This window comes from Erinaceus europaeus, chromosome X, assembly GCF_950295315.1.
Source record: "Erinaceus europaeus chromosome X, mEriEur2.1, whole genome shotgun sequence".
NCBI lineage: Eukaryota > Metazoa > Chordata > Mammalia > Eulipotyphla > Erinaceidae > Erinaceus > Erinaceus europaeus.
Window position 1 is genome coordinate 1728565 of NC_080185.1, and position 15118 is coordinate 1743682.

Below are 15118 nucleotides of genomic sequence, written 5' to 3' on the forward strand. Positions count from 1 at the left end.
GGCCGGGCCGCTGTGGTCAGCGCCGTGTGGGCCCCATCTTTCAGCCTCTGTTCAGGAGGTCCTTATCTAACTGCGTATCTTCATCATATCGGTATATCCTTTTCTGTGTTTACAGAGATGTCTCTTATGTCTAAATCTGTCCAACTGAGAAGTACCTTATCAAAGTAGCAAATGAGGCGGCAGTCCTCGGCTTCCAGAAACACCACAAGCACGTCCCGTGTGAGCTGCTGCCATGAACTGTCAAGTGCGTGTTTGTCTTGTGTATCTCAGTTTTTGTCCCCTGGCTTCCTCACTGCGGTGTAACCCTGAAGGAGTGAAACATCTAGAAACCGTCTAGACCTTCCTCTCCAGTCCTTAGTGAGCAGGAACCTAGTGGACAGTTCCAATCAGTAGCTTGAGAAAAACCACGTTTGTCTCTTCAGAGTGATCAGAAGCAAGGGAGCTGGCCCCGTTCTGTCTGTAGCGTCTTAGTTGCCGTAGTCTCTCGAGGTTTTGTACCCACTTCCTTATGCTGCAAAAGCAAGCCTGCAAGCTGCCGACCCTCCCGGCTTCGCTCCTGATGCCTCCCCAGGAAGGAGCGGGGCACGGAGGAGGGGACTGAGTCCTGCTGAACCGTAAGAGGCACCCGACCCACAGCGGCCCTCCACTCCCGGCACCCCCACAGGACGCACATGCACACAAGCACGTACGTGCTCGGGTCAGTCGGGTTTTGTGTGTCGTCCCCTAGTCTAGTGAAGTGTGGCTCCCGGGGCCAGTGTCAGGAGCTGAGCTCGCCCTCTGCCCTCCCGGGAGAGTCTGGTCAGGGGCCGGCTGCCTGTGCGCCCGGCTCCCGGCTTCCTGCCCTCAGACTTGCAGGGCTGCCGGCAAGTGCCTGAGGCTCCCTGGGGTCCCCTCTGCCCCGTGGAAAGGCGTGGTGAGTGAGTGAGTCAGGCGCAGGAAGCAGCCCATCCGAGTTTGGGGGTCAGGCTAGCTGAGCTGGGGGGAAAACCCCAGCCGTGGGGTTCTCAGTGGCTGTATCCCGCCCACTTGGGGGCGTGACCTTGACCACGTGTGTCTTTGTAGACCACCAAGACAGGGGCTGTCTTTCAGGGTCTCGGAAGAAGACAGGACCTGTCCGATAGCTGTGAGCGCTAGCTGTGAGAGTCACATTCAGTCTTCCCAAGCCTCAGTCTAGTTTAGTCGCTACCTCTTCTAGCAGAAACCCTGCTGCCGAGCTCCCAACCTGGCCCTCCCGTTGGTGGCTCGTCCTTCTCTGACACTGCAGAGAACTGGGGATGTGAACGCCAGCCAGGCTCTAGCACCCCTGCCCTCTGTGGGGGCCAGGTTCCCATCACAGAAGGCACCAGGTCCCCTGCTGTCAGCACCTTCCACTCCTCTGAGTCCCCACACCAGTGAGACCAGCAGTCTGTCTGTCGCCTGCTCCTCTGCCCAGCTTGCTGTGACTACGGTCGCAAGAGAGCGAGAAGCTGGCAGTAGCTTCTCATGCAGCTCCAGCCCAGGGAGGGGGGGAGGGTGTGATCTGAATCACCAGGGGACAGGCTGGGTCTCGAGGAGCCTGCAGTCTGAGCTCTGTGCCCGCCACCCAGCACCACCCCCTTTCCAGAACTTTCCACCTGGGCTGACTGGGCTGGGAGAGGCCACTGCCACTGCTTCTTTGAGAAGGTTTCCGGCACTGTTCCTAGCAGGTAGCAGCACCTCAAGCTACTTCCTGAATTGAGCTTTGCACGTATATTTCAGGGCTGAGAGCACAGACTAGAGGAAACAAGCTGTGTGTGAAGCCCCTGTGGGTGTGTGCCAGGCCCCCGAGGGGCGAGGGGCAAGCATGCCAGGTGCTGCGAGGCCCCGAGCCTTCTGTCTTCCTGAGTAAACCAGTCCATTTGAGGGCATCGTGTTGAGTCTCTGTGTCTGTCTGTCTCTCAGGCCCAGCCACCTTTAAAAGGCACGGTCTAGTCAAGGTTGCTAGGATCCCTGGGAGCCTGCCTCCCCAGAGTGTAGAGCTACACGGGAAGGGAGGGCAGCGTCGAACCTATTGTCAACAATTCTGAAGCAAAACCTAGAAAGCACTTGGCAGAGAACTGCATTTGGATGTTTGTGAATGAATAAGACCCAGCTTTTGCACAAACTGCTGTTCTAAAAATACTTGGAGGTCGGCCTGGGGTGTGCGGTGAGCGTTGCAGGCCTGAAGCTTGCTGCGCGCGAGGAGGGGGAGTGGGGCCCTCGTGTCTCTGGCGGGCCCGCGCTCCGGGTGGGGTGGGGGGCAGTGCCTAGGACTCGTGTACCAGAGTCGTGCTCCCGACACGGACACGGAGCCAGGCGTTCACCTGTGCGCCTGGGGCCCGGCGTCCTTTCTCCCCTGCACCAACCCTTTGCTTGCTGTTTTTCATCTTGTGCGAGCCCACCGCAAGCAACGGAAAGGCCCCGGGTGAGTGGGCGGGCAGGGTGCCCCCTGTGCCACAGCGCGCCCCTCCACCCCACACACCCATTCTGCGCTGCGCTGCGCTGCTCTACGGGGGCCGAGCGCTGGGGACATGGCACTCCAGGTGATGCTGGGAGGTGAAGGTCGGGGCCGTGGGGGGTGCCCCTCGCCTGCACCCACCAGAGCCCGTGGCCGAGGGAAACCCTCGGGAAGGAGCAAACGGGTGTGCAGCTGCCTCCCGTGTACGCTTTCTCGGGGCCTCCTCAGCAACCAGAGGGAAGGAGACGCAAAGGCCCAGGGCTCTGGCTTCTGTGCCACCGACACGAGGCCCTCCCCGCGGCGCCTGCGTGTCAGGTGACCCTGACTGTATCCGGTATCTTAGGCCTGCTTGGTCTCCTCAGTCCTGGGCTTTGGTTTTGCTTTTTGGTTTTGCTTTTAGTTTTTCTGCCCCTTTCATTTACTGCACCGACTAGACACACAAAGCAGTTGAATTTCTCTCTATATATCTGTATATTGCACAATTATAAACTCATTTTGCTTGTGGCTCCACAGAAAACCAGACCTGTTAAAATTATACCTGCTGTTTAATCACAATACTTCTGATAACCATAGCATAGGACAAGGGAAAATAAAAAAAAAAAAAAAAAAGAAAAAAAGAAAAAAGAAAAAAAAAAAAGACAAATCTGCCTGCTGGTCACTTCTTCTGCCCTACCCACGCAGATGTGTGGTCTTTCCTCGCTTCTCTTGACGGCTCCCCTGTGCTGCGTGGGGGCTGGCACTGGTCTGCCACACTAGGGAGAGAGGCCACACTCCACACTGGGTGCCAGAGGCCCGAATGTCATTGGCACCTCCTGGTCCCCTTCCAAGGCCCCAGTAAGGCTGTTGACGTGTGCAGAGTGGGCTCAGCAGTCCCCACCAGTAAGGACCCCCACTTTGTCATGGCCGGGGAGAGGGGAGCCTGTTGGCACCTCAGAGTGTGTGAGGGTGCCAGGTGGGCTGCCGTGGGGCCCGGTGCCACAAAGGGGAGTTCTTCTTCTGAGCCCCTCCAGGACGTAGGAAAGACTCCAGAGACGCCCTTTCTCTTGCCCATCCTCTGAGTGACTGCATTTGCTTTTGTAATTCTTAACGAGCAATATCTGCGAGAGTTTAGCTGTAACAGTTCTTTTTGATTGTTTTTTTTTAAGTAATTGAAAACACCAAAAAAAAAAAAAAATCAAGAAACTTGTTCTTCCAAAGCAGAGAGCATTATAATCACCAGGGCCAAAAGCTTTGTTCCCTCACCATAACTTCTTCTGAGGCCCGACTCCACAAAAGGAGTGCCCGTGGCTCCTTTGGGTGTCTGTCCTGGCCCCACTGGGGCATGGCGGGCCTAGGTGGGGCGGTTCCAGCCTGCTTCAGTATTAGCGGAGCCCGGAGGTGGGGGGAGGGGGAGCAGGAGGCCACTGTGGGCGGGTGTCCACGCGTGCCCACCTGCACGCTTTCTGAAGTTTCCATTCTGCGCTCCCGGCAGCCCCTCCATGTGCTCCGAGCCCTGGACGAGTGGCCACCGGTTCACTGTTCAGGGAGCTCTGGGCCGGCCGGGGTGTGGAGAGCCGGCCCTTCCCATTTGATCCGCCACTGCTTCGCTCACTGACAGCGCTCCCAAGTCATAGATGATGAATATCTGACCAAATATCACCAGGACTGTTACTCAGTGTGCAGAGAGCCCTCTTGCGGGCTCCTGCCTACCGGACACTGTCGCGTGCTGTGTGCTCTGCACCCGCCCCACCCTCCTCGTCTTTCTGGGGTCGTCCTGTTTGGATTTAGTTTGGTTTTTATTTCTCCGTTTGTGTTCCAATCATGAGGTTCTCTCCTGGTCTTCTTTACTGTGGTGTTGAGGCTTCTATTTGTGTAATTTTGGTGGGTGAAAGGAACTTTGCTAAGTAAGATTTCTTCTGTGTTTGAACTGAAGTCTGTATTGTTACAATGTTTAAAGTAATTGTTCCAGAGACAAATGCTTCCAGACACCTTTTCTTTACAAACAAAAGAATTGGGAGAGGGGGTGGTGAGGAAGACAGGGTGTCCCTTCTCCCAAGGCGGGGAGCCTGAGAACTGCCCCCACCCAGAGAAGTAAGCCGGAGCCAGAAGAGCAAATCCTGATGTCTTGCCATTGTGTGAAGTCGGCGCAAAATCAGGTTTTGTTCCACCCAGTGCACTTTCGCCATTTCCCTGAGACTGTGACCATCCTCATTGTTTTTAAGAACAGACTAGGTTGATGTTCCTGGAGAGGAGCCAGGAAAGGTGTGAGCAGAGCCCACCTCACCCTGGCGTCTTGGACGGAGGGCCAGCATGTCGCCACAGTGTGGGCAGCGGACACAGGTCAGAACTTGGCAGACAGGGCGGATCTGCTAGGTCGCCTGGCACAACTCTTCCCAGGCTGACCAGTTGGTGGCAGCACCATACAGGGCATTTCTGTCACCTCCCACTGGCTCCCAAGGTGCACAGCATGTTAATTAAGCATGGAGAGAGACACTCCCTCCGTAGTCATGCTTCTGATCCCCAGGCTGATCGAGACCCACAAAAAAAAAAACAACACAACAACAACAACCAAACAAACAAACAAAAAAAACCCCTCACTTCGGGTGACAGAACCAGACCCCTGGCAGAGAGGCCCATGACCCTGTTAGGCTTCAGGGGATCAGAGGACAGAGCCAGACATGTCTCCCGTAGGGCCCGGGGCCCCTCCAACAGATAAGTGACGCTCACGAGGGCTTGAGGAGCGGGAAGAGCGGGCAGCAGTGGCCTGTGCAAAGGGAGGCCTCCATCTGAAAGCCGAGCAAGAGTGGTGGGAGGTGGGCACAGAGGGAGCTGCAGGCCAGAGTTGCTGGGGATGTCTCTAAAAAGCCCTCTATTGCATTCACCTTCAGTTTTTGTGTTTTGGGACAATTACTTTAGAAAATTAGTAGGTCGTTTTAAAAACAAAAAATATTGATTGCTTTTTTGTAGTGTTCAAAAAAGGTTCTTTGTGTATAGCCAAATGACTGAAAGCACTGATATATTTAAAAACAAAAGGCAATTTATTAAGGAAATTTGTACCATTTCAGTAAACCTGTCTGAATGTACCTGTATACGTTTCAGAAACACCCCACTGAATCCCTGTAACCTATTTATTATATAAAGAGTTTGCCTTATAAATTTACATAAAAATGTCCGTTTGTGTCTTTTGTTGTGAAATCAAGTGATTTTTTCCTAAGGTTCTTTTACTATTTGAAAAGATGGGCAGCACGCAGTTTGATTTTATTTTTTATAAGTTTTTTAACACGTGTGAAAGCAAAGAATACTCAGCATGCCTTTCTAAGTGACGCGTTTGCACCTTTTGTTGGGAAGTACTGTATCCTGTGCTGTTAGCATTCTCGATAAACCTCTCTGTGAAAGTGACTCAGGGTCTGGGCTTTCATTGTCAGCTCCCAGGCCAGCACGGTGGCGGCTCCCGAGGTGGTGGCTCCGTCCCGTGCGGCTGTCCCGAGCCAGAGAGCCAGCTGCTCAGGAGGAAGGCCCCACACGGCCTGCTTGGCTGGCCATGGCCAGCACTCCCCAGGCCCACAGTCCTGTGGGAAGCAGGTGGACCCAGACCTTAGTCCCCAGGATTGTCCCCTGGCCTCGGCAGACCTGCCCCATCTGGGCGAAGGCATGCTGAAGGCCTGCCCTAAGGGGGCCACGTTGTTACAGCGGGTTTGCAGACCGTGCATCTCCCCCCTTCCTGGCTGCAGGACATAGACCCTCCCATGGCGTTGCTGGGCTGCTGGAGAGGCAGCTTTACCGGCTCGCGCTGCCTCGTGCACATGGGGACACACCTGCCGGGAGGTACACAGAGGTTCTGGCCTTGGACATGAGTGGGGCCTACCATGCGTGTGCCTGGAGCGCCGCCCCCACCATGAGCTGCTGACCAGCATGTGCCCTGAGCCCGAGCGCCCCTGGCTGGCGGAGGATGGATGGCTGCCGAGGAGCTGGCCCGGATGCCTTGGCACGGGGCATGGGAGGACTCCTGCTGGAGAGCGGCGGCCGGCCACCTCACTTGGAGGAGGCTCCACCGGGGCCTGTTTTGGCTGGGCCTGGCTTCTGGAAACAGCCTTCTGTTCCTGGCAGACGGCACTGGGGAGCCTTCTGGTGGGAGTCTTGAGGGCAAGGAGGGAGGTGCTGCCCCTTGTGGGGTCTGCTTGGCTAGCCGGGAGACAGGTGAATGCTGGGGCTGGGAGGGCTTCGCCCTGGGGTGGCGTCTTGTCCAGAGTGGGCAAGAGCAGTCTTGGGCCCGCGACGGGGACTCCGGCAATGTGGGCTTTGCCCCGTGCGGCCGAAGCTGGGCTCTTCACGCAGTGCGTGCTGGGGTGCTGGGGCAGCGACTGTGAGAGGGAGCACGTTGCGGGCGTGCGCGGGGGGGGGGGGGGGGGGGGGGGGGCGGCGGAGGCCACGGCCTGACAGCAGCAGGGCGTCCGCGGGCCGAGGGCGGAGGGGCAGCGGGAGGGAGGGCCCAGCCAGCCGACATCGGAGGCCGTGGTCCAGCAGCTGCGCCTCCCCCAAGCGGGGGCGACACGCCGTGGCCCCAGGGCCGCCGGGGCCTCTGCCTCCAGATACGAGCGGGCTTCCAGAGGGCCGTGCCCCCCCTCCAAAGCGGCCGCGGCCGCGGCGCCCCCGTGTGGCCAAGCGCGGTGGCGGCAGCCCGGGCACCGCCCCTTCCGCCCCGCCGGGTGTCGCACGAGGCCGGCTCAAAGGGGAAGTGAGTCAGTGTCCGCCGAGCCGCTGGCTCAGGCCCCAGAGGCCCGGAGAGGCCCGGAGAGGCCCGGCCCGGCGGCGGCGGCGGCGGCGGCGGCGGCGGGGCGGCCATGGCCGGGGGGCCGGGCCCCGGGGACCCCGCGCCCCCCGGAGCCGATCACTTCTTGTACGAGGTGCCGTCCTGGGTCATGTGCCGCTTCTACAAAGTGATGGACGCCCTGGAGCCGGCCGACTGGTGCCAGTTCGGTGGGTGGCAGTGGCAGCCGGCGGGGTGGGGCGGGCGGGCGGGGTGGGGCGGGCGGGCGGGCGAGAGACCCCCAGCGCCAGGCCTGACGCCCCGCGGCCCACAGCTGCCCTGATCGTCCGCGACCAGACGGAGCTGCGGCTGTGCGAGCGCTCGGGGCAGCGCACGGCTAGCGTCCTGTGGCCCTGGATCAACCGCAACGCCCGAGTGGCCGACCTCGTGGACATCCTCACGCACCTGCAGCTGCTGCGGGCCCGGGACATCATCACCGCCTGTAAGCTCACTGCCCGGGTGGGTCGGGGCCGCCTCCCCACCTGGGCTAACCCCCGCTTTCTTCCCGGCTTTCCCAGGGCACCCACCCGCTCGCTCTGTGCCCCGCAACACCCTCACCCCGCCGTCCGGCAGCGCCTCTGGCCCCGAGGAGGCTGTGGCCCCCAGCTCCCAGAAGGCGCTGTCCTCCGCGTCCACCCTCCTCTCCCCAGGTAGGACAGACAGCCTGCTGGCTGGGTGTGATGCCCCTGCGGCCTCTACCCGCCTCTCACTGCTGTCTTTGTGAAGTTCTTCCAGGCCGGCAGGCCCACCCTGACTCAGCCTCAGCTGAGCTCGGCCCCCGCCCCAGCCCTACCTCCCTGAGGCCCTCTCCAGCATCTCTGGCCCCTTCCACTGCCAAGGTAGGTGGGTCCCGCCCCCAGGGAAGGTCGACACAAGGGCCGGAGACTAGCCTTCTGTTGGCCACCTGGTGCCCCCCGCCCGCTGGTGCCCAGAGGAGAGGGTGTGGGGCTCCGCTAATGGGGTCTCCTCCACAGTCCCAGCCAGGGAATCCCGAGGCACTTCTGCTCCTGCAAGAGACCCGCCCCTCTCCGTTCTGCTGGCCCCTGCACGAGATCACCCAGGGCACTCACAACTTCTCAGAGCACCTCAAGATTGGGGACGGAGGCTTTGGGCGTGTGTACCGGGCAGTGATGAGGAACACGGTCTACGCCGTTAAGAGGCTGAAGGAGGTGGGTCTGCCGCCCTTCCCTCCCCCCCACTTCCACACAGCTTCTTCAACGTTGAACCCAGGGTTGCGGAGGCCCAGGCCCCCCACCAGGGCATTGGGCCATAACTGGCAGTGAGTGTGGCCTTCTTTGCCCCCCTTCCCCCGGGCTCCAGGATGCAGACCTGGAGTGGAGCACTGTGCGGCAGAGCTTCCTAACAGAGGTGGAACAGCTGTCGAGGTGAGTCTGGGGCTGTGTGCGGGACGAGCAGCCAGACGGGCTGGCACTCAGGTCCCACGCTCTCCGGCAGGTTCCGACACCCCAACATCGTGGACTTTGCTGGCTACTGTGCTCAGAGTGGCTTCTACTGCCTGGTCTATGGCTTCCTGCCCAGCGGCTCCCTGGAAGACCGCCTGCACCTCCAGGTAGTTGGCCGCTGCCCGAGCAGCAGGGCGCGGGGCCTGGGCTCCCTTTGTTTGCTCCAGGTGTGGCCTGAGGAGGGGGGGGGGCGGCACAAACGCTATGCCACAAACGCTCTCCCTGGCCGCTCGACCTGCCCAGGAGCCTGGACTGTGCTGCCTGAAATGGGGGAGGGTGTTGAGGCTGTTGCCAGAGCATCTGGCTGCCAGCCTGGCTTGGGGACAGTGGCTGAACAGCCCGTGTAGTAAGCGTCTCTCGGATGCTGGAGCCACCGCACCCGGCACACACACCCTTGATCTGCACTCGAGCACTGTGTCGGGTGGCACAGAGAAAGCCACCAGAGACAGCCCGGGGGGAGTGCATGAATGCCAGGCACGGGTGCATCTCTCTCTGTGTGAGTCCCCAACTGCTTCAGTCTAGCTGGGCTGCATCTGCCCTCTTGTGAGGTAGCGGGAAAAGGCTGGGGTTGACGGAACTGTGGCCCAGCTTCCCTGCGCCCTCTGCTCTGTCTCTGTCCCAGGCCCATGGCCCTCTGTCCTGGTCGCAGCGGCTGCACGTGCTTGTGGGCACCGCCCGGGCCCTCCAGTTCCTCCATCAGGACAGCCCCAGCCTCATCCACGGAGATGTCAAGAGGTGCGTGGTTCTGCTTCTGCACAAGCCCCCGCTGGGCTGCCACCTCCCGGTGATCAGGCGGCGGCCCTCCGAAGCTGGGCTTTGGGCTTTGAACGCTAGGGTTGGCTCTGGGTAGATGTAGACACTGAGGAAGGGCGGGCCTGTCTCGAGCCAGATGGCCGGGGACTGCTTGCTCCAGGCGGGCCGAGGAGGGCCTGACACTTGCCCTGCTGTCCCCAAGTTCCAACATTCTTCTGGATGAGCAGCTGCTGCCCAAGCTGGGGGACTTCGGCCTGGCCCGCCTGAGCCGCTTCTCGGGGGCCACCCCCGGCCAGAGCAGCACTGTGGCGCGGACCCGCTCAGTGCGAGGCACCCTGGCCTACCTGCCCGAGGACTATGTGAAGACGGGCCGGCTGGCTGTGGACACAGACACCTTCAGCTTTGGCGTGGTGAGCCTGGCGTCGCCCCTGCCATCCACCCCATCTCCCGTGTGTGTTGTGGCATTCTGCGCCCGGAGGGTCCCTTCAGTCACCGCCGAGCCCTGCCTCTGGGTCAGGCCTCCCTATCCTCCCTGAGCTGGGCACCACTGCCACACTCTCCGTCTGCTCCTGTAGGTGGTGCTGGAGTGCCTGGCTGGCCAGAGGGCAGTGCTGACACAGGGCACCAAGACCAAGTACCTGGTGAGCCTCCAGGGAGTGGCGAAAGGAGGGAGGCGTCACACCTGGGCCCGGCAGGCGCCGCCTGGAGAGTGGAGTGATCTGGAGACAGTCCTGCAGAAGCCAGGCTCCCTTTCCTCGCCCAGGACAAAGCCGCCTTTCTCCTGCAGACACTCGGCCCTCCCAGACCCGCCTATGTTGGGCAGGGGGCAGGGGTCCACCAGGAGCCTCGTCCCGGCTCTCATGGGCCAGTCTCAGCACGCCGTGGGAACAGGTGTCCCTGGGCACGTGATCCTGTCTCCTCCTCGGGGTCTGTCTTCTGCTTCCTGCGCACCCTCTGCTGTGTCTTTGCCTTTGTACTGGGTGACAGCCTGGTCCCTTCCTGTGTTCTCCCTCTTTAGCCAGCTCCCTGCCACCTGTGCTAGGGCCTGCCTATGAGCCTTGCCCTCTGCCCGGGCACCTCTGGCCTCTGGCAGCCTGGTGCCCTTGGCGTGGACTGAGCAGGCCTCCACCATGCGTTCTCACAGACCGAATGAAGGCAGGCTGCGGTGCTGTGGGCTGACCGCCCCCAGGCTCTTGCTACCTGGGCAGCTCTGGGGCACGGGGCCACTACCCTAGCCCTAAGACCCTGGGCGCATGAGGGCCCTCACTCCTGGCCTTCATCCCACAGAAGGACCTGGTTGAGGAGGAAGCCGAGGAGGCCGGGCTGACCCTGAAAAGCACACAGCAGGCAGGCATGGCCGCAGATGGCTGGGCCGCCCCCATCGCTGCCCGAATCTGCCAGAAGCACGTGGACCCTAGGCCCGGGCCGTGCCCCCGCGAGTTAGGCCTGCCACTGGCCCAGCTGCTGTGCTGCTGCCTGCAGCGCCGGGCCAAGAAGAGACCGCCCATGACGCAGGTATCTGCTGGGCCCTGAGTCTCCATCCTTGGCTCACACTCCATTCATTTCTGCTGGGGGGTGCCACAGGCCCCTCCCTTCCAGCCACCAGGGCTGGGAGCTGGCTCTGCCTGCCGTGCCCCTACCGGGGCTGCCAGCCAAAGCACCTGCTACTCATGGTCCCTGTCGAGCCGCGTACGAGGGCCGCAGGCAGTGGGGTATGCCCTCTGGAGACTGCTTGTGACTGGAGGGTGGGGCACAGCCTTCCCTGAGCCCCATACTCTGCTGAGAGCTGCCCCTCCCACAGGTGTACGCGAGGCTGGAGCAGCTGCAGGCAGCCCTGATGGGCCCGTCCCAGGAGCCAGAGGCAGCCCTCAGAGGGCCCCCGTCCCCACAGGAGAACTCCTATGTGTCTGCCGCGAGCTGTGCCCCGAACACTGCCAGCCCACAGCAGCCCCTGACTGTGCCCTCAGAGGTCCCGACCACAGCGCGGCTCCAGAAAGGCCCCAACCAGCCAGAGGAGAGCGACGAGAGCCTACCCGGCCTGTTCACAGCCCTGCGCTCCTGGCGGCTGGGTCCCAGCCGCACCCCTACCCCTGCCCTGCCAGGCAGCCCTGGGCAGGGCACCTCGCCGTGGGCCCCGGCACCCCTCGGGCCAGCCAGCCATGAGCCAGGAGGCGCTGCACAGGCTGTGGAAGGTAACAGGGACAAACGCCCCAGAAGGACCGTCTCCCTTGGGGATGGTCCCGGGCTGTCCTGCCCCCGGCCACCTGGAGGAGAGAGCTGGGGTCTGCCGAGCCCGTAGGTGGATGATGACAGGAAGTGTCTGTCGCGGCTCTGCCCTCAGGGTGTGGGTGTGGGTGTGGGTGGGCGGGCTCGCCAGCCGGCTCTCAAGGGTCCCCACCCCCCAGGCTCCCTCCCGGGCAGTCCCTCGGCCCCACGCATCGTCATCAACCCGGCGCGGCGGAAGATGCTGCAGAAGCTGGCCCTGTATGAGGACGGGGTCCTGGACAGCCTGCAGCTGCTCTCATCCAGCTCCCTGCCAGGTACCGGGGCCCAGGACTGCGCCAGCTCCGCCCCAGGGACCCGAGGGCCCTGAGCACTGGCAGGCCAGCCACCCCTGGGCCTCGGGGCCTTGACAGCCAGGCCCAGACCCTGATGGGGGGGGGCAGTGCTCAGGGGGCTGCTGGGAAATGCACATCCCTGAATTGTCCAGCCCTGTGCCATGCTGCTTGGAGACAGGAACTCTTCGCACTGGGGAGTGCCCAGACCCCCAGTGTGCCCGGGCTCCTGTGGGCAGGCCCTGCTCTAGCTGGCACCTCTCTTCTGCAGATCTGGGCCTGGAGCGTGAGGGCAGACAGCGGCCCGAGGAGAGCGATGAGTTTCAGAGCTGAGCTGGCACTCGAGCAGACCCGACCCTGCACTGGAAGTCAAAGTTCTCACTGTGCCCTCCCCACAGGAGCGGTCCTGGGCTGGGCCCGTGCGCCGGGTCGGCAGTCACCTCACAGAGCTGTCTGAGTCCGCACCCAGAGGAGGTGAGCGGGGCGGGGGCACAGTGCCCTCTGTCCTGCACAGAAGGGACGGCGCGCTATTCCGAGCTTGCCCACAAGGAAAGTGAGAGCTCTGGGATGCCCCACCCGGCCCGCAGCGACCCCGTCGGGCCAGGTGCTGCACATGGGCACTGAGCCAGGGCAAGCTCGAGGGCTGTGGCACCAGGAGGGTTCCTCCCCAGGCCGGGCTCTGGCCGGCCAGCAGCCCAGAGTGGTGGGAGCAAGACAGGGGAAGGGGACTCACTCACTCATCAGAAGCCAGCCAGGCCTCCCGTCACCAAGTGTCTTAGAAGTCATCAGGGCCGTGGCACGTCCCAGCCTGGCGTCCATAGTCAGCAGTCACACTACATGCCCTGAGGCTTGGCACTGGGAAGCCTGCTGGCCCCGGAGTAATAAAGCTCACCTTCTGACCCTGCCTGTGCTTGTGGGCTGCGTGACACTGACAGCCGGGTGTCCGCACTGCCTCATGCCCGCAACACTACTAACCCGATCCCAGGCCAGCTTTTAGCCTCTGTTTTTGATGTATTTTAGAGAGAGTGACACCACAACACTAGGATAGGGGAGAAAGTGACCATAGCACCAGAATGTCCTCCGCTGTGGTAGGGGCCAGGCTTGAACCTGGGTCTCACATATGGAAAAAAAAAAAAAAAAACCAAAAACACTATCTAAGTGAGCTATTTCAGTGAACCTTCTTCTTTATTCCCTTCCTCTCCCTCTCTCTTTCTCCCTTTCTTCCTATCTTGCTTACTCTTTTTCTCCCCTTCTTCTTGCCTGCCTGCCTGCCTGCCTGCCTGCCTTTTTTCCCCCCTTTTTACCAGAGTTCCGCTCAGCTCTGGCTGAAGGTGGTACTGGAGAGTGTACCTAAGACCTTTGCAGCTGTCGGGCATGAAAGTCTTTTTGCAGAACCATTAAGCTGTCTCTTTAGCCCTTTTCTTTTAAAATGTTTGTTAGCATGGGAGAGGGAGAGGGAGCCAGAGCATCACTCTGACTCCCGCGAGCACAGAACTCAAACTCGGGACCTCACGCTTTGAAGCGCAAAGCTCTAGCCACTGCACCACCTGAGCCACTCGTCCTTTATTTTGGAGAGAGTGGGAAGGAAGCAGAGACTTTTGGGAAAGGAGAGACACCAGAGCACGGCTCCACGATCCACGGAGCCCCCATGCCGGGCTATCGGCTGCCCACAGCCGCAGAGGTGAAACGCGGGGCCTCAGCACGGCGACCGGTGTACACTGCCCACTGCGCCTCCTCTGGCCCATGGCGGAGCTGCAGGCGGCCCACCTCCTGGAGGCCCGGCTCTGCACCTGCCGTAATGCCCATGCTCGGCACGGCCACCGTCCTGCCCTGCTCCCGGCCGTCCCCGGTGTCCTTCCACACAGTTGCTTCGCTTTATTTGCTGTGCTCGCTGGGCCAACCGCACCGGCTCTCCGCATCCTGCGCTTCCGGCACTGAGCGAGCAGGCCGTCTGCACCCTCAGCTCAGCTGTGGCTTGGCCGCAGCCGCTTTCCCCACAGGGTTCTTCTCCTGCCTTCTGTCCCTGCTGGGGCCTCAAGGCAGCAGGGGTGCAAGTGGCGAAAGCAGAAAGCAGACAGCGAGGCTGCTCCAGGTGAGAGAGAGCGCTCCGCGCTCCCGCCCTACGCCGCCACCATCGGGTTGGCCAGGAGGTCTCACTGCCTGAGGGCCTGAGGACAGCAAAGGAGGCCTTCTCATCACCAGTCCAGGCCTCACCAGGATAGCTTTCAAGGCGCTTGTCCTGGAGTTCAGCTTCAACCCTGCCTGCGCCACCACTAAGCTGTCCAGTGACACTTCCTGTCCCCACGGTGACTCTCTCGTGGCAGCCGGGAGCCAGCTTTTGGTTTCACTGATCCCTCCCCATGGTCCGTGCTCTCCCTCTGCTTGCTGACGTTCAGTCTGCTGTCTTCGTGCAGCTGCGTGGTGTGTAGCCCAAAATTATTGGTGTCGAAGCCTGGAAGAGCACTTACGTGGCAGACAAGACTTTTTTCTTTCTTTCTTTCTTTCTTTCTTCCTTTTTTTTTTTTTGCTACCAAGGTTATCACTGGGGCTTGGTGCCTGCAGAGGGAAGCTTCATGAGCAGAGCAGGAGTGCCATGTTGTCTTTCAGACTCTTAACTCATGCTCTTTCTAACAAGAGGAGTCGTGGTCCAGGAGGTGGGGCATTGGTTCAGCTCTGAGCTTGCACACACAAAATCCCGAGTTTGATCCCTGGAACTGCATATGCCGGAGTAAAGGCTCTGGCCTGCCTCTCTCTCGCTCATGAAGTACAGAAAATAAATCTTTTTAGGGCTGGTGAAATAGTTCATTTGATCAGTGTGCTGATTTGCCGCGTGGACAACCCAGGTTCAAGCCTGGTCCTCACTGCATTGGAGGAAACTTGAGTGTCGTGGTCTCTTGTCTCTGCCTCTGCCTCTCTTCCTTTCTAGCTGATAAAGTCCAGAGCAGTGAAGCCCTGGACAGTACCTAAATAAATAAAAGGTTTTATTTTTAATAAATATTGTATAGAGTTAGGAATTGAGAGGGGGCTAGAAAGGGGGAGTGACACCTGCAGCCCCGCCTCGCCGTCACGGAGCATATGTGACTCCCCCCCACTCCCCCTGCAGATG

General features: G+C 60.8%; 1 protein-coding gene across 1 annotated transcript; it reads left to right on the plus strand.

Annotated features, from left to right (window-relative positions):
• The first annotated feature begins 7185 nt into the window (after positions 1–7185).
• Positions 7186–14810, plus strand: IRAK1 (interleukin 1 receptor associated kinase 1). The gene is made up of 14 exons (XM_060182574.1): positions 7186–7411; positions 7516–7683; positions 7760–7891; positions 7968–8080; positions 8216–8410; positions 8562–8626; positions 8697–8811; positions 9327–9439; positions 9660–9867; positions 10033–10098; positions 10745–10972; positions 11259–11649; positions 11863–11997; positions 12284–14810. The coding sequence occupies exons 1-14, from the start codon at positions 7276–7278 to the stop codon at positions 12343–12345; spliced, it is 2127 nt and encodes a 708-aa protein (XP_060038557.1). The 5' UTR covers positions 7186–7275; the 3' UTR covers positions 12346–14810.
• Positions 14811–15118: the final 308 nt, after the last annotated feature.